At 39.6% G+C, this 26,246-nt stretch overlaps 1 protein-coding gene across 2 annotated transcripts in view; it reads right to left on the bottom strand.

Annotated features, from left to right (window-relative positions):
* The window catches only part of CHIC1 (cysteine rich hydrophobic domain 1), a 119,257-nt gene that overhangs the window by 7,244 nt on the left and 85,767 nt on the right, over window positions 1-26,246 (bottom strand). The window contains exons 4-5 of one of the 2 annotated variants that reach the window (XM_050776431.1): window positions 610-666; window positions 277-336 (exon numbers count right to left, since the gene is read on the bottom strand). In XM_050776431.1, coding sequence (XP_050632388.1) covers window positions 277-336; window positions 610-666 — 117 coding nt within the window. The remainder of the gene's footprint in view (window positions 1-276; window positions 337-609; window positions 667-26,246) is intronic. The other variant, XM_050776432.1, reaches the window with a different exon arrangement.

Genomic DNA, 26,246 nt, shown 5'->3' with positions numbered 1-26,246 from the left:
CTATGGTTTGTGCCTATGTTAAATGATTAAGGTTGTACAATGTTTTCATTTTAGCATACTAACTGAAACTTTTCTAAGATCTAAATGATTGTTAGCTTTCAAGATATTTTAGGTTGGCTACAAATCTAAAGAAGATAGAAGAAAACCTCTATATTTCAATGGACAAAAGTTCTGGCTGAGAAGAAAAAAAGAAGGAATAGTTGACAAATGAGAAACACAGGAAAATGGTACATTTAGAATGAATCAAAAAATAATTAAAAACAACCTCATACTTACATACTCCATCATATTGCTAGTTTCACATTTCCTCTTAGTCAACTTCCAGTGCAAAGCAAGCTAAGAAAGTATAGTCTTGTTAAGAATTTTTATATTAACTTAAACTAATTACAACCTATACATTTGAATAAATCACTGAAAACAATCCAGGAAAAGTACAGGATACTAAACAGAGCACTTAAAAATACCTTGTAAAGAATATATCTTAAAAATTGAGTATTAGTTCTCTAATCCATTCCTTTGTGGCCTAAAAAATTCCCATTTTGTATTTATTTTTTCAATTTAATACTGCAAATACATGAATAGGGCACTTATTTGCTTAAAATTTCTTACCTTGTGATATAATCTGTTATTTTCCCATTCTATTAACTTCTGAATTGATCTTCTGGTCTAAGAAAAATGATCAAGACTTTGTTACAAGATGACCTGAAGAGTTATGTAAACTATGTGCATCTATATTTTTCTGCCTACTTGTAATATCCCATTACTTTCTCCTTGTTTTTCTATTAGAAATGAGAAATAAGCAATATAAGTGGCAGAAAGTGCTAAAAAGGAGTAAAATTTTGAATGACTATTATAAGATTATCTACCTATCAATCAATCATATTTTTATATATGCTTTCTAAAATGAAATATGTATGAATTTCTTTGTGTTGTGAGGCCATTCACTGGACTACTGTGAAAACCTAAACAATATACTAACTTGAGACAGTAATTCATTTATGAATTTAATCTAGATTTTCACACAACTGTCATAAGATTACTTTAAATAATCATCTAATGCCAAGCTAATCTAATTTCTCATGGAAAGTTTTCCTACCACAGCTCCTGGCACAATACCTGTCATATAGCATTCAGTCAAGGTCTACAGGCTGAATAAAGCAAGCCAACATATATCAGAATTTCCACTGAAAAGAACATGTTAAAAACAGCCAGTGGAAAAACTTATACTTAGAAAAATATAAATCAGAGAAGCAGTAATGTAGCAAAGAGGGGGACAGAGACTGAGTTGCTTCATTTAGAATCTGTATATTTTGTAGGGAGTACAAAATGTTAAAAAAAACTTTTCAAAACATTAAAATAAAAGATGACACCTGCCTAGCTCATCATAGACATTGCCAATACCAGTGTGCCCTACCTGAGAACTAATGGACCCACCCACTGGCTCACTGCAGACACCGCCAGGACCTACGTGCTCCTCCCAGGGCCCCAGGGACTATCTGGTCTGGGAGACTGAGGAGCAAACTTCTTGGCCCACTGGGACCTGCATGCCCTGAATGAGGGCCTGAGGACTGGCCCACCCAGGGCCTGCTGCCACCACTTTTTATACCTGCATGGCCCACCCATGGTCCAAAGACTGAAATACTCAGGGCAAGCCAATGCCAGTGCCCACATGCACTATCTGGGGGTTTGAGGACCAGTCTACTTGGCACTGCTGTCCCAAACAAAGCCTTACCACAGCCTCCACAATCAACTGAAGCCTGAGCCACTAAGGAACTCAAAGACACTGCTGAAACTGATTACAGCCAAAGTAATTAAAGGAGACTACACTGTGCTGCCCATGCAAAACCAAAGCCAAAGCACCTTACCCAACCAACATTATAGATACATCTACAGGAAAAACTCTTTCCCTATGGGAACTACTCCACACAAATGAATGAAGTGGCAATTATAGTAGATGTGGATATCAATGTAAGGACAAACAACAACAATAGCAACAACGACGAAGAAAACAAACAAACAAAACCTCCAAAAGGACACAATAATTTTCGAGCAACAGACTCCAAAGAAAATTAAATTTATGAAGTGCCTGAAAAGGCATTAAAAATGATCTTAAGAAAACTGATATATAAGAAAACAAAATAAACAAGATTTAAAACTCAGGAAAGCAATTAATAATCTAGATGAGAAACCCAACAAAGATATCATTAAAAAGAACAAAACAGAAATTCTAGAACTGAAGAATTCAATGAATGAAATTAAAAATACAATAGAAAGCTTCAACAATAGACAAGCAAAAGACAATTTCTGAACTTGAAGAGAAGTCTTTTGAAATAACCTAGGCAGGAAAAAAAAGATACAAGGAAAAAGAATAAAGAAAGCCTCTGTGACACCATCAAGCAAACAAATTTTTGACTTGTGGGAGTTCTAGAAGAGAAGAGATGGATAAAAAACATATTCAATGAAACAATAACTGAAAACGTCCCAAGTCTTGGAAGAGATATAGACATCCAAATACAGAAAGCTCAAAGACTCCAAAAGAGATTCAACTGAAAAGGTCGTTTTCAAGGCACATCATAGTCAAACTGTTAAAGTCAGAATCAGAATTCTAAAAACAGCAAGAGAAATGCAGCAAGTCACATATAAGGGAATTCACATCAACTAACAGGAGATTTCTCAGCAGAAACCTTCCAGGCCAGGAGAGACTAGACAGATCATCTGAACAGAGAATTAAAAAACAAACATCAGACTTAAACTGCACTATAGACCAAACAGACCTAATAGACATTTACAAAACATTTCATCCAACAATTGCAGGATATACATTCTTCTCATCAGCACATGGAACATTTTCCATGACAAAAAACATGTTAAGTAAAAAACTATCTCAAATGGAAGAAAATCAAAATCATATCAAGTATCTTCTCAGACCACCATAGAATAAAACCAGAAATCAATAACAAGAGAAATTTGGAAACTGTGCCAATACATGGAAATTAAATAATGTGCTCCTGAAAGACCACTAGGTCAATAAAGAAATTAAGGAGAAAATAAAGTTTCCAAAAACAAATAAAAAGGAAAAGCAACGTACCAAAACCTATAAGATACAGCAAAAGCAATACTAAGAAAGAAGTTTATAGCAATAAATGCCTACATCAAAACAGTAGATTTGAAAGAAAGAATATAATGATGTACCTCAAGGAAATAGAAAAGCAAGAACCAACCAAACCTAAAATTCATAGAAGGAAAAAATAATATAGATCAAAGCAGAAAAAAAATAGAGACTAAAAAATATGAAAGATAAATGAAAGAAAAAGTTGGTTCTTGAAAAGATAAAGTAGATAAACCATTAGCTAGACCAAGGGAAAAAGAGAAAAGCCAAATAAAGGGAGAGGGGCCAAGATGGCCAATTAGAAGCAGCTGTGGTCCACCACTCTCAAGGAGAGGAATGAAAGGGGTGAGTGAATATAGCACCTTCAACTGAAATATCTAGGTTCTCATGTTAGGACTGATTAGAGAAGTAACTCGACACACAGAGAACAAAAGCAGGGTGGGGCAATGGCCCACCTGGGAGTGACATGGAGCCAAGAGAAACCCACCTCCAGCCCTAGGAAGCAGTGAGTGACTGTGTGACCCTGGGAAACCATGCTTCTCTCAGGGATCTTTGCAACCCATGGGTCAGCAGATCTCCCTGTGAGCCCATGCCACCAGAGCCTTGGGTCCGATACAGAGCTGTATGGAGTCTAGGGGAGCAGCTACTCCGGCATGCACAGAGACCCAAGAGCTTTGCATACTCTGGTCCGGAGATCCCCAATGAATGTGTCTGCAACTCAGGCAAGACAGGAGGTCTGCATATATGCCTAGGAAGGGGGTAGAGTCCAGGGAGCGAGAGGCATGTTCTGCAGGCCCCATTTCCACCTCACCTCACAAAATAATAATGACTTGGAATCCTAGTCAGCCTCAGGCAACAGGGAGACGGACAGGTTCTACCTCTACTATTTGGTCGACTTAGCTGTTCTAGCCTGTGGGCTTTGTAGAATCCAAATGGTCTGGAGGAGAAAGGGGTCCCCCAGCAATGCAGCACAGTGGCTTGGCCAGATTGTCACCAGACTGCTTCTTTAAGTGGGACCAAATCCATTCTTCCACACTGGGCAGGACCTCCCAGCCGGATCCTCCAGCCACACCTGCAGGCACGTACTAGGGATAGAGCTCTGATCTCTCTCTGAGACATAGTGTGGCAGGGGATGGGCAGGGGTGGAGGAGGAGGGTCACCACCTGGATTGGTTGGACAACTCAGCAGTTCCACCATGTGGGCTTACAGTCCAAACAATACAGATGAGGAAGGGTCCCCTGAGTAGTGCAACATAGTGGCTTTCCCAGATTGTAGCCAAACTGCTTCTTTAGGCAAGGCACTGATCCATTCCTTCTCACTGGGCAGAACCTCCCAGCAGGACCTTTCAGCCATGCCTGCTGGTACCTATTAGGGGCAGAGCTCTGATCTCTCCCTGGGATGGAGTGCCTGGGAGAGAGGAGGGCCACCACCTGGGTTGGTTGGTCACTCAGCTGTTCCAGCCTGCTAGCTTTGGAGAGTCCAAGCGCACAAGGGCAGACGTGGTTCCCCACTATGACACAGCTGTTCTGTTGAGGCACAACCAGACTGCTTCTTTAAGTGGGACCCTGATCCACTCCTCCTTTTGAGGTGTGTCCTCCCAGTTGGAACCTCTGGCCACCCCTCCCCGCTCTGTTCCCTGGGATGGAATGCCTGAGGGGCAAGGCAGGCTGCCAACTTGGCTGTTTGGGCTTATCAGTTGGTCCAGCCTGTGGGCCATGAAAAGCCCAAACTGATCAGGGGCTGAAGGGATAACCAACACAGCATAGCTGCTCTACCAAAATGCAGCCAGAATGGTTCTTTAAGTGGGTGCCTGATCTTATTCCTCCTGACTGGGAGACACCACCAAACGGGTCTCCAGTCACCTCCTACAGGCATGTTCAGGCTGGCAAAAGGTCAGTACTGCCCTGGAATGGAGCTTCCAGAGGAATAGGCTGACTGCCATCTTTTCTGTTTTGCAGTCTTCACTAGTGATACCTTCAGGTATGAGAAAAACTGAGGCAACTAAGGTCTAGAGCAGACCCTCAGCAAACTGCAGCAGCCCTATGGAACAGAGGCCAGACTGTCAGAAGAAAAACAAAGAGAAAACAACAATAAAAAACCACAAAAACTCCATCCAAAGGTCAGCAACCTCCAAAATCAAAGGTAGATAAGCCCACAAAGATGAGAAAGAACAAAAAAATGCTAAAAACTCAAAAATCCAGAGTGCCCCTGTTCCTACAAATGACCACAACACCTCTCCACCAAGGGCTCAGAACTGGGCTGAGGCTGAGATAGCTGAAATGACAGAAGTAGGCTTAAGAAGGTGGGTAATAATGAACTTCACTGAGCTAAAGGAGCATGTTGTAACCCAATGCAAACAAGCTAAGAATCATGATAAAACAATATAGGAGCTGACAGCCAAAATAGCCAGTTTAGAGAGAAAAATAACTGATATGTTAGACCTGAAAAATATACTACAAGAACTTCACAATACAATCACAAGTATTAATGGCAAAGTAGACCAAACAGAGGAAAGAATGTCAGAGCTGGAAGACTATCTTTCTGAAATAAGCCAGAAAGATGACAATACAGATAAAAGACTGAAAAGAAATGAACAAAACCTCTGAGAAATATGGAATTACGTAAAGAGACCGAATCTATGACTGATTTGGGTACCTGAAAGAAACTGGGAGAATGGAACCAAATTGGAAAACATACTTGAGGATATCATCCAAGAGAACTTCCCCAAACTAGCTAGACAGGCCAACATTCAAATTCAAGAAATGCAGAGAAACTCAGTAAGATATTCCACGAGATCATCCCCAATGCATGATCATCAGATTCTCCAAGGTCGAAATGAGAGAAAAAATGTTAAGGGTAGCCAGAGAGAAAGGCCAAGTCACATACAAGGGGAAGCCCATGAGACTAAAAGCAGACCGCTCAGTGAAAAACCCTACAAGCCAGAAGAAATTGGGGGCCAACAGTCAACATTCTTAAAGAAAAGAATTTCCAACCCCCAAATTCATGTCCAGCCAAACTAAGCTTCATAAGCAAAAGAGAAATAAAATCCTTTTCAGACAAGCAGATGCTGAGGGAATTTGTTACCACCAGACCTCCCCTGCAAGAACTCCTGAAGGAAGCACTAAATATGGAAAGGAAAAACTGTCATCAGTTACTACAAAAACATACTTAAGTACACAGACCAGTGACACAATGAAGCAATCACATAAACAAGTTTGCAAAATAAACAGTTAGCATCATGATGAAAAAAATCAAATCCATACATAACAACACTAACCTTAAATGTAAATGGCTAAATGCCCCAATTAAAAGACACAGAATGACAAGCTGGATAAAGAACAAAGACATATTGGTATGCTGTCTTCAAAAGACCCATCCTACATGCAAAGACAAAAATATGCTACAAATAAAGGGAAGGAAGAAAATTTACCAAACAAATGAAAAGCAGAAAAAAGCAGGGGTTGCAATCCTAGTTTCTGAAAAACCAAACTTTAAACCAACAAAGATCAAAAAAGACAAAAGAGGGCATTACATAATGGTAAAGGGTTCAATTCAACAAGAAGAGTTAACTACCTAAATATATATGCAACCAATACAATAGCACCCAGATTCATAAAGCAAGTTTTTAGAGACTTTCAAAAGGCTTAGACTCCCACACAATAATAGTGAAAGACTTTAACACCCCACTGACAATATTAGACAGATCATTGCGATAGAAGATTAACAGACATTCAGGACTTAAACTCAGATCTGGATCAAGTGGACCTGATAGATATCTAAGAACTTTCCACTCCAAAACAACAGAATATACATTCTTCTCATCGCCAAATGGTACTTACTCTAAAATTGATCGCATAATTGGAAGTAAAACACTCCTCAGCAAATGCAAAAGAACAGAAATCATAATAGTCTTTCAGAGCACAGGACAATCAAATTAGAACACAAGATTAAGAAATTCCCTCAAAACCACTGTGATGGTTATTACTGAGTGTTAACTTGGTTGGACTGAAGGATACAAAGTATTGATCCTAGGTGTGTCTGTGATGGTGTTGCCAAAAGAAGTTAACATTTGAGTCAGTGGGCTGGGGAAGGCAGATTCACCCTTAATCTGGTGGGCACAATCTAATCACCTGCCAATAAATATAAAGCAGGCAGAAAAATGTGAAAAGGAGAGACTGGCCTAGCCTCCCAGCCTACATCTTTCTCCCATGCTGGATGCTTCCTACCCTTGAACATTGGACTCCAAGTTCTTCTGTTTTGGGACTCGGACTGTCTCTCCTTCCTCCTCAGCTTGCAGACTGTGGGACCTTGTGATTGTGTAAGTTAATATATAATAAACTCCCCAATACAACCAAACAACTGCATCGAAACTGAACAATGTGCTCCTAAATGACCCTTGGGTACATAATGAAATTAAGGCAGATGTAGGAGATTGGTCATGGGGGTGGGAGAAATTATAGGAAAAACACAAACCTTCTTGGAAGGCCGGGAGGTTTTACAAAAGCTTTGAAAGATAATTTGGCTGAAGGCAGCCAAATTCTCTTATGTGGAGCCTGAGAGCAAAACGTAGAAAAAAAGGAAGTGTAAAGGAATTGATCTAGATAAGTTAGTTTACTTAGGCCTCAGAACCTGGTCTTTAATCATTTGTGTGCAGGACTGCTCTCTCCAGGGGGGCGGCCATGTTAATTACCCACAAGTGTGTTGACTCAAAGCCTGTGTCATTAAATCGTACTAAATAAATGCCCGCAGCACTGGCTTGTCAGGACTGTGGCTGCTGGGACTCTTTATGGTGCCCTCCTTGGTGGGCACTCCAGTCCCCTAGCCATGCAGCCAGGCAAAAAACCTGTGTCTGCATACATTTTTTCATCTGTCGCTCTGCCATGGTCTGCCGGTCAGACCCAGCAGCTGGTGCCCTATGTGAGAAATAACTGCAACGGATCGCAATGGAACCCTTGAAAATGAAGGTGAAGAGACTGCACAGTCAGTAAGTCATTGGTGCCTGCTTGGGATTTGCAAGTTTGAGGAAATTGTTCAGGCTAGGGTTTCACCATAGGACAACAGTTATCAGCTCAACAGCAACAGTATATAAAAGTATTGAAACAGCTGCTTAAAGCTAGTGGAGCCTCGGTTTCGCAGGCTCAATTAAGGGACCTAATGCAAACTGTTGTTTCCCATAACCCATGGTTCCCGGAAGAAGGTACGCTAGATGTAGAGCTCTTGGAACAAGTGAAGAGAAATCTTCAAGAACATCATGCACAAGGGCAATGGGTCCCAGTCACATCTCTAATGGTATGGGCTTTAGTAAGGGCTGCTTTGGTCCCGCTATACACAGAAGAGCCTAAAAGGGGGAGGGAAGAGGAACCATCACCTACCTTTCCACCTCCATCTCCCTCAGCCTTGCCATTTCTGGGCAAAAATAACAAAGAGGAAACGGAAGTTTTGCCTGAGCCCCCTCCTCCAATAAATTGGAAAAAAGACAAGGGATACACTACAGCTATGGGACCCTGTCTTAGGCAAGTGGCATTAGAAGGGGAGCTCTTGGCCTGCCTCTTAATACAAAATTGACAAGGCAAAAAGGTATATGAACCCATTTGTTTTAACATTTATAAAAAGATTTAAAAAAAGCATTAAAGCAAGCAGAGTCGCTAGACCATTTACGAAAGGAATAACTGAGGCGATGGTAGACAACTTCTGTATGAGCCCATGGGACTAATCAGTGCTAGCTAAAACAACTTTGGAGCCCAGTCAGTACCTCCTCTGTAGGGCAGAATATGATGAATTGTGCAAACAACAAGCCAACAGAATCAAGTGGCTGGGCAAGACACAACCACTGTTATGCTCCAGGGGAGGTGTCCCCATGCCGATGAACAACAACAACTAAATTGTGATCCCCCGGTCTACACACAAGTGTCTTTGTGTGATCTCAGGGCTTGGGACTGAATTCCCGAAAGTGGAGTTCAACAGGCAATTTTTTGTAAATGTTCGACAAGGGCCACAGGAGCCATTTGTTGAATTTATCAATTGGTTAACCCAGGCAATTAAGAGATGAATTAGTCACGCCCAGGTCACTGATATATTATTATTGCAATTGGTTTATGAAAATGCTAACATCGACTGCCAGCAAGCAATGCAGGCAATCAGAGGACAGGCAGCCATAGTCGGGGAACTTATACAAGCATGTCAACTGGTGGGGACTGAAACACACAAAACCAAAATATTGGCTATGGCATTAAGGCCTCCTAAAGTGAAAAAGGAGAGAAACCCAAATTGTTTTCTATGTGGAGAGCCAGGTCATATGAAGTGGGAATGCCCCAATAATAGAGACTAAGGTTAACTCAGGAAAAGAACTCCCTTCTATATGCCCCTGATATAAAAAGGGGAAACATTGGGCAAATCAATGCAGGTCCAAATTGATAAAAACAGCAACCCCATAAGTAATCAGGTGGGAAACTTCATGAGGGACTGGCCCCAGGCCCTGCTCCAAATTGGGGCAATGCCAGTGGCTTTCCTCTGTCAGATGAAAAGCCCACAGTCCTCTCTCTCAGAGCTGCCACCACTGGGAGCACAGGACTGGACTTACTCTGCTCCAAAGAATTAGGGCTAAAAGAAGACGACTTTAAAAGGGTTGCAACCGGGATCTCGGGCCCACTGCCTCTAGGAACTGTAGGATTAGTCCTAGGGCAATCACACCTATCCAGTAAAGTAATTAATGTGCTCACCAGGGTAGTGATTATCAAGGTGAGATATTAGTTATGATGGAATATAAAGGTCTGCATATTCTTCCCCCTGGATCAAAGATAGCTCAGTTAATACTCTTACCGTACTGGGTCCCCAACGCCCAGGGAAGAGAAAGGAGAAAGGGAAGTTTTGGAAGCACGGGAGCCACAGGAGTATATTTGAACCAATTAAGCACTGATCAGAGACCCATGATTACCTTAAAATTTGGAAATAAAAATTTTACTGGCTTATTGGACACAGGGGTGGGCATTTCAATAATTAGTTATCAAAACTGAACAGAAACTTGGCCTTGGGTCACTCAGAAACAAAAAATTGTCAGTGTTGGGGAAGCACACACTGCCAAGCAGAGCACATGCCCCCTAACATGTTGCAATTCAGAGGGAAGAAAGGCAGTTATACAGCCTCTAATCATGCCCATCCCTGTTAATCTTTGGGGAACAGGACCTATTAGCCCAATGTGGGAGTCACTTTGCAGACCCCTTTCTAATAATGGTCACTGTTATTATCCCTCCCCAACCCGACATGGCTCTCTCAAGATCCAATTTGGGTAGAACAGTGGCTTTTAAAGGGAGAGAAATTACAAAGAGCCCATGAATTAGTTGAGCAATTAAAAGCTGGCCATATAGAACAATCAAACAGCCCTTGGAATTCGCCCATTTTCGTCATTTCCCAAAAGTCTGCTAAATGGAGACTTTTGCATGACCTGTGGGCTATCAATGCTAATTTGCAACCTATGGGACCCCTTCAACAGGGTCTCCCTTCCCCCATGGTGATTCCTCAAGATTGGCCTATAGTTGTTATTGACTTAAAAGACTGTTTTTATACTATTCCCCTTCCAAAAAAGGACAGAGAAAAATTTGCATTTACAATACCAGCTATCAATAATGAAAGGCTAGCTCACCAATTTCATTGGAAAGTGCTTCCTCAAGGAATGCTGAACAATCCTACCATGTGTCAATATCATGTAAATCAAGCTTTGCTCCCCAATAGAAAATAATTTCCTAATTGCACAATTATTCATTTTATGGATGATATTCTACTAACAGCCCCAATGAGCCAGTACTTTTAAGTTTATATGCCTCTGTCATAAAGAATGCACAGTTAAGAGGTTTAATCATAGCACCTGAAAAAGTACAAATGTTCTCTCCTTGGAAATATCTCAGGTACATACTAATTTCGTGGTCAGTAAGAACCCAAAAGGTTAAATTAAATACTAGCAACTTGCACATCTTAAATGATAATCAGAAATTACTAGGTGATATTAACTGACTTCACCCCACCTTGGGCAAAACTACTGATAAGTTACAAAACCTGTTTTCTATCTTAAAGGGTGATGCTGCCCTAGACTCTCCAAGGTATTTAACTCCTGCAGCAAAAAGGGAAATAGAAGAAATAGAGGAAGTTATTTCTCAGAGGCAACTAGATCGCATAACATCCACAATACTCAGTTCAGTTGTTTGTTTTTCCCACTAAACATTCCCCAACAGGGTTAACAGGACAGATGCCCCCAGGGCTGAGCTTTCTAGAATGGGTTTTTTGCTCACATACCAGGACTAAATCACCCTCTCCCTATATCAAACTAGTTAGTAAAGTCATCTATTCAGGTGGCAGATGATGCAGTCAGTTGCTAGGTTATGACCCTGATGTCATCAGAATTCCTTTAAGTAAAAAGCAATTCGAAGCAATAAGAAGCAGTATTGCCCTTATCTTTAGACCTGCAAATAGCACTTTCTGATTACACAGGCCATATAGAGAATGCCCTTCCTGCTGATAAACTACTTCAGTTCTTATCTCATACTTCTGTGGTTGTGCCTACCAAAATATTTCACTCCCCCATACCTAACGCTTTAACACTGTTTACATGGCTCTGGTAAACATAAAAAAGTGGCTGTTTGGTGGAGACCGCATAATTCCCTCACTCATTCTGGATTTACTAGCACTCAGCTGAAGTGGGAGCCCTGGAAACTTTTTCTGCTCAGCCCATCAATATTGTTAGTGACTCTGCTTATTCTGTTTATTTACTGCAGAACCTTGAAACAGCCCTCATGAAGTCCACTCTGGAGCTCACCCTGTGTGCACTTTTTCTTCAACTTCAGCAACTGCTAGATTAATGTACACATCCTACTTTTATCACACATATTCGAGCCCACAGCTCACTGCCTAGCCCATTGGCTTATGGCAATGATCAAGCAGACCTACAAGTTATGACATTACTGTTTGATCAAGCCACCCAATTGCATCAACTTTTCCACCAAAATTGGAGAAACTTAACAATTTCAACTTACCCAGAGACTTGCTAAATAAATTATCCTGCAATGCTCAGATTGCCAGCTCACAGGCATGTCCCCTCCTTCAAGAGGTGTTAACCCTAGAGGACTAGAACCTAATCAGTTATGGCAAACAGACGTTACACACATCCCTGAATTTGGAAAACGAAGATACGTACATGTATCTGTTGATACCAATTCTCACTTAATTAGCACTCATGCCTTTCCTGGAGAGTCCACCTGACATGTCATTAAACATCTTCTTTTAACTTTTGCCTTTATGGGGCAGCCCACAAAAATTAAAATTGACAATGGTATGGCTTATGCCAGCTCACAATTTCAACAATTTTGTCACACATGGAACATCCAACATTCCACAAGCATCCTGTATAACCCCCAAGGACAGGCCATAGTAGAACATACCCATGCCACCCTTAAAAATATGCTCAAAAAACAAAAAAGGGGGAATATGAGTAAGGACCCTGCAACACCACTAGCACAAGCCTTATTTACCCTTAATTTCTTAAATTTAAATGATGAATTTCAATCAGCTGTAGAAAAGCACTTTGCTAAAACCTCTCAAGACATAAAACCCACAGTTTTATGGAAAGATGTAAACAGTAGTGTATGGTGTGGTCCAAATAATTTGTTAATGTGGGGAAGAGGATATGCTTGTGTTCACACCCCCTCAGGTCCTCTTTGGATTCCGGCATGATGCATCAAACCATACCATGGCGTGGCTAGGACCCAACCCAGTACCAGAAATGAAGAAAATGACCGTGCAGGACCTGCAGCCCCAGATGATGCAGCTTCCTTGGAAGACACAAGCCCTGGACATTACTTGGAGGATGCTGAAGAAGACAACTCTGGAGGCTGAGCGAATCCTGCTCTGGACACAAGACACCATTTACTCCAGATAATTTGTTCCTTGCTATGCTCTCTGTTGTACACTGCAACTTGCATAGGGTATTAATCCTTTTTACACTCTTGCTTTGTCTACAACCTGTACCTGCTACACTCTATTGGGCTCATATCTTGCATCCACCTTTCTTCTGCCCCATCACCTGGGCAGACACCCACTTCCCAGCCTCTAATAATGTAACTGCTTGGCTAGGAGGAATAGATTTACCCCCAGTGGGGTCCCTCATTAATGGCACACATTGGACTAAGGTGCCAGGTAACACTACATATCACTCCACTATCCTCCTACTGTGTGTAAGTTATAAAAGTTCTAACCCTTACTGTGTACCTGCCCAAACACAATTATGGCTACATCATGGCAAAGGAAATACCTTAATAGTCTTAGTTATAGGTAGCTTCAAACTGGGCAATGCCACCAATGCCACTTTCCCCAGCATTCCTCCCTGTGCTAAAGAGCAAAGCCAAGAAAGTAATGGATTCCACTTGGCTGGGATGTCTATCACGGGGCACAAGCCCAAAGCCTCCAGTTAGGCAATTATAACGTCTTTAACTGGAGCTCCCACAGCCCTTTCAGGGTGATCATACTGATGTTCCCATCTACCATGGCATCACTGACAGTTTCGTAGCCATGGCCTGCTCCCCTATAATTTGGGCCAATAGTGGGGTGCGGTATCCCAAATCCCAACTAGAGTCCATGCCACTCCAAGACACTTTATGGTGCCTGGGACATCTTAGCACCTCCCTTAAAACCTGGCATGGGACATATCATAATTCCAGTCACAATTACACTATGACCATTTTTCATAATCACACTGATCAGTACCTGATTTGCACTACCCATCCACATGTTTTCCTTATGGGAATCAATATTTCCATTACATCCCAAAACTCCACGTTTGTGACCTGAGTGCAGGGACAGGCTTGGTTCGCCTCTTGTATCACTAATTACGATATACCTAATTTAAATTACAAGTGTCATGGTATTAAGGAGACAATCTAAGGCATTCCTACCAGTCAATTTGACACACGATTGGCAAGGTTCCTCTGCTCTCACCACCTTAGAAAGTGCCCTGTCCCAGGTCAGACACAAAAGATTCATAGTTACACTTACAGCCTTTATAGTCTCTGCCATAGTCATCCTAGCAATTGCTAGTGTTGCTGTAGCATCTATTACTGAATCACTACAAACAGCTACTTTTGTAGATAATTTGGCCAGGAATGTCTCTAATGAATGTCTCTTACGGCAGGGTATATATAGATCAAAAGATTCTTGCACGTCTGAAAGCCCTTGAAATATGTGCCTTGAAATACGTGGTGGAGTGACAAGATACACTGGCATTCCGACAGCAATTAAACTGTGACTGGGGGCTTAAGCACATCTGTGTCACCTCTCTACCTTGGAATCAATCAATACATAGTTGAGATGAGGTGAAACAACACCTCTAGGGAACATTTCATGGTAATTTAACAGCAGATGTAAAGCAACTTAAAACTAAAATTCTAGAATCCCTAAATGCCATGTATCTATACACTCAAAAAACAGTCAAATGGAAGGGTGTGCAAGAACATCTCTCCTGGATAGACCCCTACTCCTGGGGGTCACTCCTTGATTTGAAAAGAATGTTGCTATTATACTCATGTTTGTCTTATGTTACTTGAAAATTGTAGGATGCAAAGCTGGAATATGAGTTATAACTGCTGTGCCGGACAAACCTGTTGCTGCACACATCTGCACTCTTCAATCAACAAAACCTGATGCAAAAAAAAAAAAAAAAAAAAAAAAAAAAAAAAAAAAAAAAAAAGAAAGAAAAGGCGAAGATATAGGACATCATTCAGGGTGGTGGGAGAAATTATAGGAAAAACACAAACCTTCTTGGAAGGCCGGGAGGTTTTGCAAAACCTTTGAAAGATAATTTGACTGAAGGCAACCAAATTCTCTTATCTGGAGCCTGAGAGAATTGATCTAGATAAGTTAGTTTACTTAGGCCTTGGAACCTGGACTTTAATCATTTGCGTGCAGCAGTGCTCTCTCCAGGGAGGTGACCATGTTAATTACCCACAAGTGTGTTGACTCAAAGTCTTTGTCATTAAATCTATACTAAATAAATCCCTGCAGCACTGGCTTATCAGGGCTGCAGCTGCTGGGACTCTTTATGGCACCCTCCTCAGTATCTGTGGGTGGCCTGGTCCCCTAGCCACTCGGCCAGGCAAAAAACCTGTGTCTGCATAAATTTTTTCATCCATTGCTTGGCCAGGGTCTGCCAGTCAGACCTGGCAGACAGAAATCAAGAAGTTCTTTAAACAAATGAGAACAAAGATAAAATGTACCAGAATCTCTGGGATGCAGCTAAAGGAGTGTTAAGAGGGAAATTTATAGCACTAAATGACACATCAAAATGCTAGAAAGACCTCAAGTTAGCAACCTAACATCACAACAAAAATAACTAGAGAACCAAGAACAAACATATGTCAAATTTAGTAGCAGATAAGAAATATGCAAGATCAGAGTAGAACTGAAAGAGAGACACACACACAAAAAAACCTTCAAAAAACAAATCCAGAAGCTGGATTTTTTTTTTTTAAATAATAAAACAGAGTGCTACCTAGACTAATAAAGAAGAAAAGAGAGAAGATTATCAAGTAAACACAATCAGAAGATAAAGAAAATAACACCACTGACCACACAGAAATATAACCAACCATCAGAGAATACTATAAATAAATACCTCTATACACACAAACTAGAAAATAAAGAAGAAATGGATATTTTCCTTGGCACATACACCCTCCCAGGACTGAACCAGGAAGAAAGTAAATCCCTGAATAGACCAATAATGAGTTCTGAAATTGCGGCAGTAATAAATAGCCTATCAACCAAAAAAAAAAAAAAAAAAACCAAAAAAACCCCAAAAAAACCAGGACCAGGATTCACAGCTGAATTCTAGCAGAGGTACAGAGAAGAGCTGGTACCATTCCTACTAAAACTATTCCAATAAATTGAAAAGGAGAGACTCCTCCCTAATTAATTCTATGAAGCCAGCATCATCCTAATACCCAAAAATGGCAGAGATACAACAACAACAAAAAAACCTTCAGGCCAATACCCTTGATGACTTCAATGCAAAAATCCTCAACAAAATACTGGCAATCCAAATCCAGCAGCACATTAAAAGGCTTATCGACCATGATCAAGTTGTCTTTCTCCCTGGAATACAAGGTTGCTTCAACATACACAAATCAAAAAATGTGATTCATCACATAAACAGAAGTAAAGAAAAAAACCACATAATTATCTCAATAGACGCAAAAAGGCCTTCAATAAAACTCAACATCCCTTCATGTTTAAAACTCTCAATAACCTAGCTATCGAAGGAATATACCTCAAAATAATAAGAGCCATAAATGAAAAACCTACAGCCAACATCATACTGAAAGAGCAAAAGCTGGAAGCATTCTCCTTGCAAATTGGTAAAACACAAGAAAGCTCTCTCACCATTCCTATTCAACATAGTATTGGAAGTTCTGACTAGGGCAATTAGGCAAGAAAAAGAAATAAAGTATATTCAAATAGGAAGAGAGGAAGTTAAACTATCTTTATTTGCAGTTGACCTGATTGTATATCTAAAACACCCCAGTGTCTCAGCCCAAAAGCTTCTTAAGTTGATAAGCAACTTCAGGAAAATTACAAGATACAAAATCAATGTGCAAAAATCACTGGCATTCCTATACACCAACAACAGGCAAGTCAAGAGCCAAATCATGAATGAACTCCCATTCACAACTGCCACAATAAGAATATAAAATATGGCCGGGTGTGGTGGCTCACACCTTTAATCCCAGCATTTTGGAAGGCCAAGGCGGGCAGATCACAAGGTCGGGGATCAAGACCATCCTGGCCGACACGGTGAAACCCTGTCTCTACTAAGAAAATAGAAAAACATTAGCTGGGCGTGGTGGCAGGCGCCTGTAGTCCCAGCTGCTCCGGAGGCTGAGGCGGGAGAATGGCATGAACCTGGGAGGTGGAGCTTGCAGTAAGCTGAGATCGTGCCACTGCACTCCAACCTGGGTGATGGAGTGAGACTCTGTCTCAAAAAAAAACAAAAAACAAAAACAAACAAACAAAAAAACCTAGGAATACAGCTTACAAGAGAAGTAAAGGACCTCTTCAAGGAGAGCTACAAAACACTGCTCAAAGAAATCAGAAATGACACAAATGAGTGGAAAAAATTCCATGCTCACGGATAGGAAGAATCAATATCGTGAAAATAACCACATTGCCCAAAGTAATTTATAAATGCAATGCTATTCCCATTAAACTACCACTGACATTCTTCACAGAATTAGAAAAACTATTTTAAAATTCATATGACACAAAAAAAGAGCTTGAATAGCCAAGGCTATCCTAAGCAAAAACTAAAGCTGGAGGCATCACACTACCTGACTCTGAACTATACTACAAGGCTACGGTAATCAAAACAGCATGGTACTGGTACAAGAACAGACACATAAACCATTGGAACAGAATAGAGAACCCAGAACTAAGACTGCACACCTAAAACCAACTGATCTTTGACAAACCTGAGAAAAACAAGCAATGGGGAAAGGATTCCATGTTTAATAAATGGTGCTGGGAGAACTGGCTAGCCATATGCAAAAAAATGAAACTAGACCTCTTCCTTACACCATATATAAAAATCAACTCAAGATTGATGAAAGACTTAAATATAAAACCCAAAACCATAAAATCCCTAAAAGAAAATCTAGGCAACATCATTCAGGAAATAGATAGGAACAAACATTTCATGATGAAAATGCCAAAAGCAATTGCAACAAAAGCAAAAATTAACAAATGGGATCTAATTAAACTAAAGAACTTCTGCACAGCAAAATAAACTATTATCAGGGTGAACAGAAAACCTACAGAATAGGAGAAAATTTTTGCAATCCATCCATCTGACAAAGGTCTAATATCCAGCATCTACAAGGACCTTAAACAAATTTACAAGAGAAAAACCCATTAAAAAGTGGGCAAAAGACATAAACAGACACCTCTCCAAGGAAGACATACATGTGCCCAACATTAAAAAATACTCAATATCACTGATCATTAGAGTAATGCAAATCAAAACCACAATGAGATACCATCTCACATCAGTCAGAATGCCTATTATTAAAAAGTCAAAAAACAACAGATGCTGGTGAGGTTGTAGAAAAAAAGGAATGCTTTTACACCATTGGTGGGAGTGTAAATTAGTTTAACCATTATGGAAGACAGTGTGGCAATTTCTCAAATACCTAGAGGCAGATATACTATTTGACCCAGCAATCCCATTACTGGGAATATACCAAAGGAATATAAATCATTCTATTATAAAGATAAGCATGCATATATTAATTGCAGCACTATTCACAATAGCAAAGAGAGACTCAAAAGAATCAATGGAAGCAACAGAAATGCCCATCCATGACAGATTTGATAATGTGGTGTATGTGTGTGTGTATATATATACATACACACACACACACACACACACACTATATATGTACACAATATTGTGTGTATATTACACACATATATATAGTGTGCATGTGTGTATATATACACACACATACACACAAACACACACACACACACACACACACATACCCCACCATGGAATATTATGAAGCCATGAAAGGGAATGCGATCATGTCCTTTGAAGGGGCATGAATGGAGCTCGAGGCCATCATCCTCAGCAAATAATGCAGGAATAGAAAACCAAACACCCACGTTCTCATTCATAAATTGGAGCTGAATGATGAGAACACACAGACACACAGTGGGGAACAACACACCAGGGCCTGTTAGAGGGTGGGAGGTGAGAATGAAGAGCATCAGAAAGAACAGCTAATGGATGGTGGGCTTAATACCTAGGTGATGGGATGATCTGCGCAGCAAACCACCATGACATACATTTACCTATGCAACAAACCTGCATATTCTCCACATGTACCTTTGAACTTAAAATAAAAGAAGAAAAAGTCTAATAAATAAAATCAAATTGAAAAAGGAGACATTATAAGGGATACTATAGAAATAAAAAGAATCACTAGAGACGGTTATGAACTATATGCCAACAAATTGGAAAACCAAAATAATGGAAAAATTCCTGGACGAATTTACCAAGACTGAATCAGAAAGAACACTAAAACCTGAACAGACCAATAATGTGTAATGTGATTCATTCACCAATAAAACATCTCAAAACAATAAAATGCCCAGGACTGGATGGCTTTATGGCTGAATTCTGCCAAACTTCTAAAGAAGAACTAATAACAATTCCTCTCAAACTACTCTAAAAAATTGAAGACAGAGAAATGCTTCCTAATTCATTCTACAAGGCCCACATTAACCTGATACCAAAGCCAGAGAAGAATACAAGAGAAAAACTACAGGCTAATATTCCTCATGAACATAAATGCAAAAGTCCTCAACAAAATACTAGCAAAATGAACATCTAGCAACACATTAAAAAGATAAATACCATGATCAAGTGGGATTTATTCCAGGAATGTAAGGATAGCTCAACATACACAATCAGTAAATATGATAAACAATATCAACAGAATAAAAGAGTAAAAATATATAATCATCTTAATCAGTGCAGAAAAAGCATTTGATAAAATTCAACAACATTTCAAAGTAAAAACTCTCAGCAAACTGAGTACAGAAGGAACATACCTTAAAAACAATAATGCCCATATATGATAAACCCACAGCTAACATCATACTAAATAGGGAAAAATTGAAAGTGTTTCCTTTAAGATCTGGAACAAAACCAGGATGTCCACTTTCACTATTTTGACCAAGATTTTACTAGAAGTTTTACCCACAGCAATAAGGCAAAAGGAAGAAATATAAAGCAACAAAGAGAAAGAACTCAAATTATCCTATTTGTAGATGACATGATCATATATAATTAGGAAAGCCTAAAGATGTCACCAATCTTTCAAATTCAGTAAAGTTGCAGGATACAAAATCAACACATGAATGTCAGTAACATATCTATATGCCAACAATAAACAATCTGAAAAAGAAATTTCTAAAAATCCCATTTATAATAGACACAAAAAAATTTTTAGGAATAGATTTACTCAAATAGGTAAAATATTTCTGTAAATTATAAAACTGATGAAAGAAATTAAAAAGGGCACACATATACACACACACACAAACAATGGAAAGACATCCCATGGTAATGGGTTGGAAGAATTAATACTGCTAAAATGCCTGAACTACCCGAAGTAATACACAATTTCAATGCATTTCCAATCACAATACAAATTACATTCTTCATAGCAAGATAAAATAATTATAAAGTGTGAATGGAAATACACAACACCCCGAATAAGCAAAACAATCTTGCACAAAAAGAACAAAGCTGTAGGCACTAAAATAATTTCAAAATATACTACTAAGCAACAGTAACCAAAGCAGCATGATACTGGCATAAAAACAGACACATACACCAAGAGTACAGAACAAAGGACCCAGAAGTAATCCACATATTTTACAGCCAACTGATTTTCTTTTTATTTTACTTTAAGTTCCGGGGCACATGTGCAGAACGTGCAGGTTTGTTACCTAGGTATATGTGTACCATGGTGGTTTGCTGCACCCATTGACCCATCCTCTAAGTTCCCTCCCCTCATCCCACACCCCACAACAGGCCTCAGAGTATGTTGTTCCCTTCCCTGTGTCCATGTGTTCTCATTGCTCAACTTTCACTTATGAGTGAGAACATGAGGTGCTTGGTTTTCTGTTCCTGTGTTAGTTTACTGAGGAAGATGGCCTCCAGCTTCATCCACGTCCCTGCAAAGGAAATAATCCCTTTTTATGGCTGCATAGTATGCCATGGTGTATATATACCACATTTTCTTTATCCACTTTAACACTGATGGGCATTTTGGTTAGTTCCATGTTATTGCTATTGTGACTAGTACTGCAATAAACATATGTGTGCATGTATCTTTATAATAGAATGATTTGTGTTCCTTTGGGTATATATCCAGTAATGAAATTGCTGGGTCAAATGGTATATCTGGTTCTAGGTCCTTGAGGAATCACCACACTGTCTTCCACAATGGTTGAACTAATTTACATTGCCACCAATAATGTAAAAGCATTCCTATTTCTCCACAGCCTCACCAACATCTGTTGTTTATTGACTTTTTAATAATCACCATTCTGACTGGCATGAGATGGTATCTTATTGTGGTTTTGATTTGCATTTCTCTAATGATCAGTGATGTTGAGCTTTTTTTCTGTATGTTTGTTGGCCACATAAATGTCTTCTTTTGAATAGTGTCTGTTCATATACTTTGCCCACATTTTGATGACATTGTTTTAATCTTGTAAATTTGTTCAAGTTCCTCATAGATTCCAGATATTAGACCTTGGTCAGGTGGGTAGATTGCAAAAATTTTCTCCCATTCTGTAGTTTGACTGTTCACTCTGATAATAGTTTCTTTTGTTGTGAAGAATCTCTTTAGTTTCATTAGATCCCGTTTGTCAATTCTGGCTTTTGCAATTGCTTTTAGTGTTTATGTCATGAAGTCTTTGCCCATGCCTATGTCCTGAATGTTATTGCCTAGGTTTTTTCCTAAGGTTTTCATGGCTTTGGGATTTACATTTGAGTCCTTATTCCATCTTGAGTTAATTTTTGTATAAGGTGTAAGGAAGGGGTATAGTTTCTGCTTTTTGCATATGGCTAGCCAGTTCTCCCAGCACCATTTATTGAATAGAAAATCCTTTCCCTGTTGCTTGTTTTTGTCAGGTTCATCGAAGAATGGATGATTGTAGATGTGTGGTATTATTTCTAAGGTCTCTGTTCTGTTCCATTGGTCTGTATGTCTTGGTACCAGTACCATGCTGTTTTGGTTAATGTAGTCTGGTATCATAGTTTAAAGTCAGGTAGTGTGATGCCTCCAGCTTTGTTCTTTTTGCTTAGAACTGTCTTGGCTATATGGGCTCTTCTTTGGTGCTATACGAACTTTAAAGTAGTTTTTTTCTAATTATGTGAAGAATGTCAATGGTAGTTTGATGGTAATAGAATTAAATCTATAAATTAATGTGGGCAGAACGGCCATGTCCATTATATTGATTCTTCCTATCCACGAGCATGGAGTGTTTTTCCATTTGTTTGTGTCCTCTCTTATTTCCTTGAGCAGTGGTTTGTAGTTCTCCTTGAAGAAGTCCTCAAGGTCCTTCACATCCCTTGTTAGCTGTATTCTTAGGTATTTTATTCTGTTTGTAGCAAGTGTGATTGGGAATTCATTCATGATTTGGCTTTCTGCTTGTCTATTGTTGATATATAGGAATGCATGTAATTTTTGCACTTTGATTTTGTATCCTGAGACTTTGCTGAACTTGCTTATCAGTTTAAGGAATTTTGTGGCTGAGACAATGGGGTTCTCTAAATATACAATCATGTCATCTGCAAACAGAGACAGTTTGACTTCCTCTCTTCCTATTTGAATATCCTTTATTTCTTTCTCTTGCCTCATTGCCCTGGCCAGAACTTCCAATACTATGCTGAATAAAAGTGGTGAGAGAGGGCATCCTTGTCTTGTGCCGGTTTTCAAAGGAAATGCTTCCAGCTTTTGCCCATTCAATATGATATTGGCTGTGGGTTTGTCTAATTCTGTGAAGAATGTGAATGGTAGTTTGATGGGAATAACATATCTATACATTATTATCTTGAGATATGTTCTATCAATATCTAGTTTGTTGAGAGCTTTAACATGAAGGGATGTGAAATTTTATAAAAGGCCTTTTCTGCATCTATTGAGATAATCATGTGGTTTTTGTCTTTGGTTCTGTTTATGTGATGGATTACGTTTATTGATTTGCCTATGTTGAACCAGTCTTGCATCCCAAGGATGAAGTCGCCTTGATTGTGGTGGATAAGTTTTTTGATGTGCTGCTGGATTTGGTTTGCCAGTATTTTATTGAGGATTTTTGCATTGATGTTCATCAGGAATACCAGCCTGAAGTTTCCTTTTTTTGTTGTGTCTCTGCCAGGTGTGGGTATCAGGATGATGCTGGCCTCACAAAATGAGTTAGCATCCTTTTGAATTTTTTGGAATAGTTTCAGAAGAAATGGTACCAACTCCTCTGTACTTCTCATAGATTTCGGCTGTGAATCTGTCTGCTTCTGGGCTTTCTTTTTTTTTTTTTTTTTTTTTTTTTTTTTTTTTTGGTTGGTAGGCTATTAATTACTGCTTCAATTTCAGAACTTGTTATTGGTCTATTCAAGAATTCGACTTCTTCCTGGTTTAGTGTTGGGAAGGTGTATGTGTCAAGGAATTTATCAATTTCTTCTAGATTTTCTAGTTTATCTGTGGAGAGTTGTTTATGGTATTCTCTGAGGATAGTTTGTATTTCTGTGGGGTCAGTGGTGATATCCCCTTTATCATTTTTCATTGTGCCTATCTGATTCTTCTCTCTTTTCTTCTTTATTAGTCTAGCTAGCAGTCTATTTTGTTAATTTTTTCAAAAACCAGTTCCTAGATTCATTGATTTTTGGAGAGTTTTTTGTGTCTCTATCTCCTTCAGTTCTGCTCTGATCTTAGTTATTTCTTGTCTTCTGATAGCTTTTGGATTTGTTTGCTCTTGCTTCTCTAGTTCTTTGAATTGCAATGTTAGGGTGTCGATTTCAAAGTTTTCCAGTTTTCTGATGTGAGCATTTAGTACTATAAATTTCCCTCTTAACACTGTTTTAGCTGTGTCCCAGAGATTCTGGTATGTTGTCTCATTGTTCTCATTGGTTTCAAAGAACTTGATTCCTGCCTTAATTTTGCTATTTACCCAGGAATCTTTCAGGAACAGGTTTTTCAATTTCCATGTAGTTGTGTGGTTTTGAGTGAGTTTCTTAATCCTGAGTTCTAATTTGATTGCACTGTGGTCTGACAGACTGTTATGATTTCCATTGTTTTGCATTTGCTGAGTAGTGTTTTACTTCCAATTATGTGGTCAATTCTAGAATAAGTGCCATGTGGCACTGAGAAGAATGTATATTCTGCAGATTTGGGGTGGAGAGTTCTTTAGATGTCTATTGGTTCTGCTTGGTCCAGAGCAGAGTTCAAGTCCGGAATATCCTTGTTAATTTTTCTGTTGATCCATCTAATATTGACAGTGGGGTGTTAAAGTCTCCCACTTTTGCTGTGTGGGAGTCTAAGTCTCTTTGTAGGTCTCTAAGAACTTGCTTTATGAATCTGGGTGTTCGTTTATTGGGTGCATATATGTTTAGGATAGTTACTTCCTCTTGTTGCATTGATCCCTTTAGCATTGTGTAATGTCCTTCTTTGTCTTTTTTGATCTTTGTTGGGAAGTTTGTTTTATCAGAGACTAGTATTGCAACCTCTCTCTTTTTTTGCTTTCCATTTGCTTGGTAAATATTCCTCCATTCCTCTATTTTGAGCCTGTGTCTTTGCACATGAGATGGGTCTCCTGAATACAGCACACTGATGGGTCTTGACTCTTTATCCAATTTGCCAGTCTGTGTCTTTTAATTAGGGCATTTAGTTCATTTACATTTAAGGTTAATATTGTTATGTGAATTTGATCCTGGCATCATGATCCTAGCTGGTTATTTTGTACACTAGTTGATGCAGTTTCTTCATGGTGTCACTGGTCTTTATATTTTGGTGTGTTTTTGCAGTGGCTGGTTCCCTTTTTTCCTTTCCATATTTAGTGCTTCCTTCAGCAGCTCTTGCAAGGAAGGCCTGGTGGTGAAAAAAATCCCTTAGCCTTTGCTTGTCTGAAAAAGATTTTATTTCTCCTTCATTTAAAAGCTTATTTTTTTCTGGATATGGAATTCTGGGTTGAAAAATCTTTTCTTTCAGAATGTTGAATATTGGCCCCCACTCTCTTCTGGCTTGTAGGGTTTCTGCTGAGAGCTCTGCTGTTAGTCTGATGGTCTTCCCTTTGTAGGCTACCTGACCTTTCTCTCTGGCTGCCTTAACACTTTTTCCTTCATTTTGGCCTTGGAGAATCTGATGATTATGTGTCTTCGGGTTGATCTTCTCATGAAGTATCTTAGTAGTGTTCTCTGTATTTCCTGAATTTGAATGTTGTTCTTACTAGGTTAGGGAATTTCTCTTGGATAATATCCTGAAGTGTGTTTTCCAGCTTGTTTCCATTCTCCCCGTCTCCTTCAGGTACTCCAGTCAATCATAGGTTCAGTCTTTATATAGTCCCATATTTCTCTGAGGTTTTGTTCGTTCCTTTTCATTCTTTTTTCTCTAATTTTGTATGCATGCCCTTTTTTAGCAAGGTGGTCTTCAAACTCTGATATCCTTTCTTCCACTTGGTCAATTCAGCTATTGATACTTGTGTATGCTTCACCAAGTTCTTGTGCTATGTGTTTCAGCTCCATCAGGTTATTTATATTCCTCTCTAAAATGGTTATTCTAGTTAGCAGCTCCTCTAACCCTTTATCTACCTTCTTGGCTTCTTTGCATTGGGTTAAAACATGCTCCTTTCACTCAGCGAAGTTTGTTATTACCCATCTTCTGAAGCCTACTTCTGTCAATTCATCCATCTCATCCTCTGTCCAGTTCTGCACCCTTGCTGGAGAGGAGTTCAATCATTTGGAGGAAAATAGGCACTCTGGTATTTTGGCTTTTCAGTTTTGTTGTTGTTGTTGTTGCTGTTATTGTTGTTGATTCTTTCTCTTCTTCATGAGTTTGTCTAAGTTTTGATTTTTGGAGCTGCTGTCCCTTGGGGTTTTTGTTGGTATGTTTATTTTGTGGTTGATGCTGTTGTTGTTGCTTTCTGTTTGTTTTTCTTTCAATGATCAGGTTCATCTTCTCTACAGCTGCTGTGGTTTGCTGGGGGTTCCCTATTCATCTGGTTCTCTTCCACGCCTGGAGGCTGGAGAACAGCAAAGTTGGGTGCTTATTTCTTCCTTTGCGATCTCTGATCTCAAGGGGCATTGACCTGATGTCAGTAGAATTGCTCCTGTATAGGGTGTCTGACAACTCCTGTTGGAGGATCTCACCCAGTTGGGTGGCACGGGGAACAGAATCCATTTAACCAAGCACTCTGTCCCTTCATGGAGGAGATGTACCTCACTGGGCAGAAACCCACTCATCTACTCTGCCTGGATTCCTTAGAAGTAGCAGGAGGAAAGGCTAAGTCTGCTGGTCCACAGAGACTATGGCCATGC

This window comes from Macaca thibetana, chromosome X (assembly GCF_024542745.1).
Source record: "Macaca thibetana thibetana isolate TM-01 chromosome X, ASM2454274v1, whole genome shotgun sequence".
NCBI lineage: Eukaryota > Metazoa > Chordata > Mammalia > Primates > Cercopithecidae > Macaca > Macaca thibetana.
This window is presented reverse-complemented; position numbering and strand designations above follow the sequence as displayed.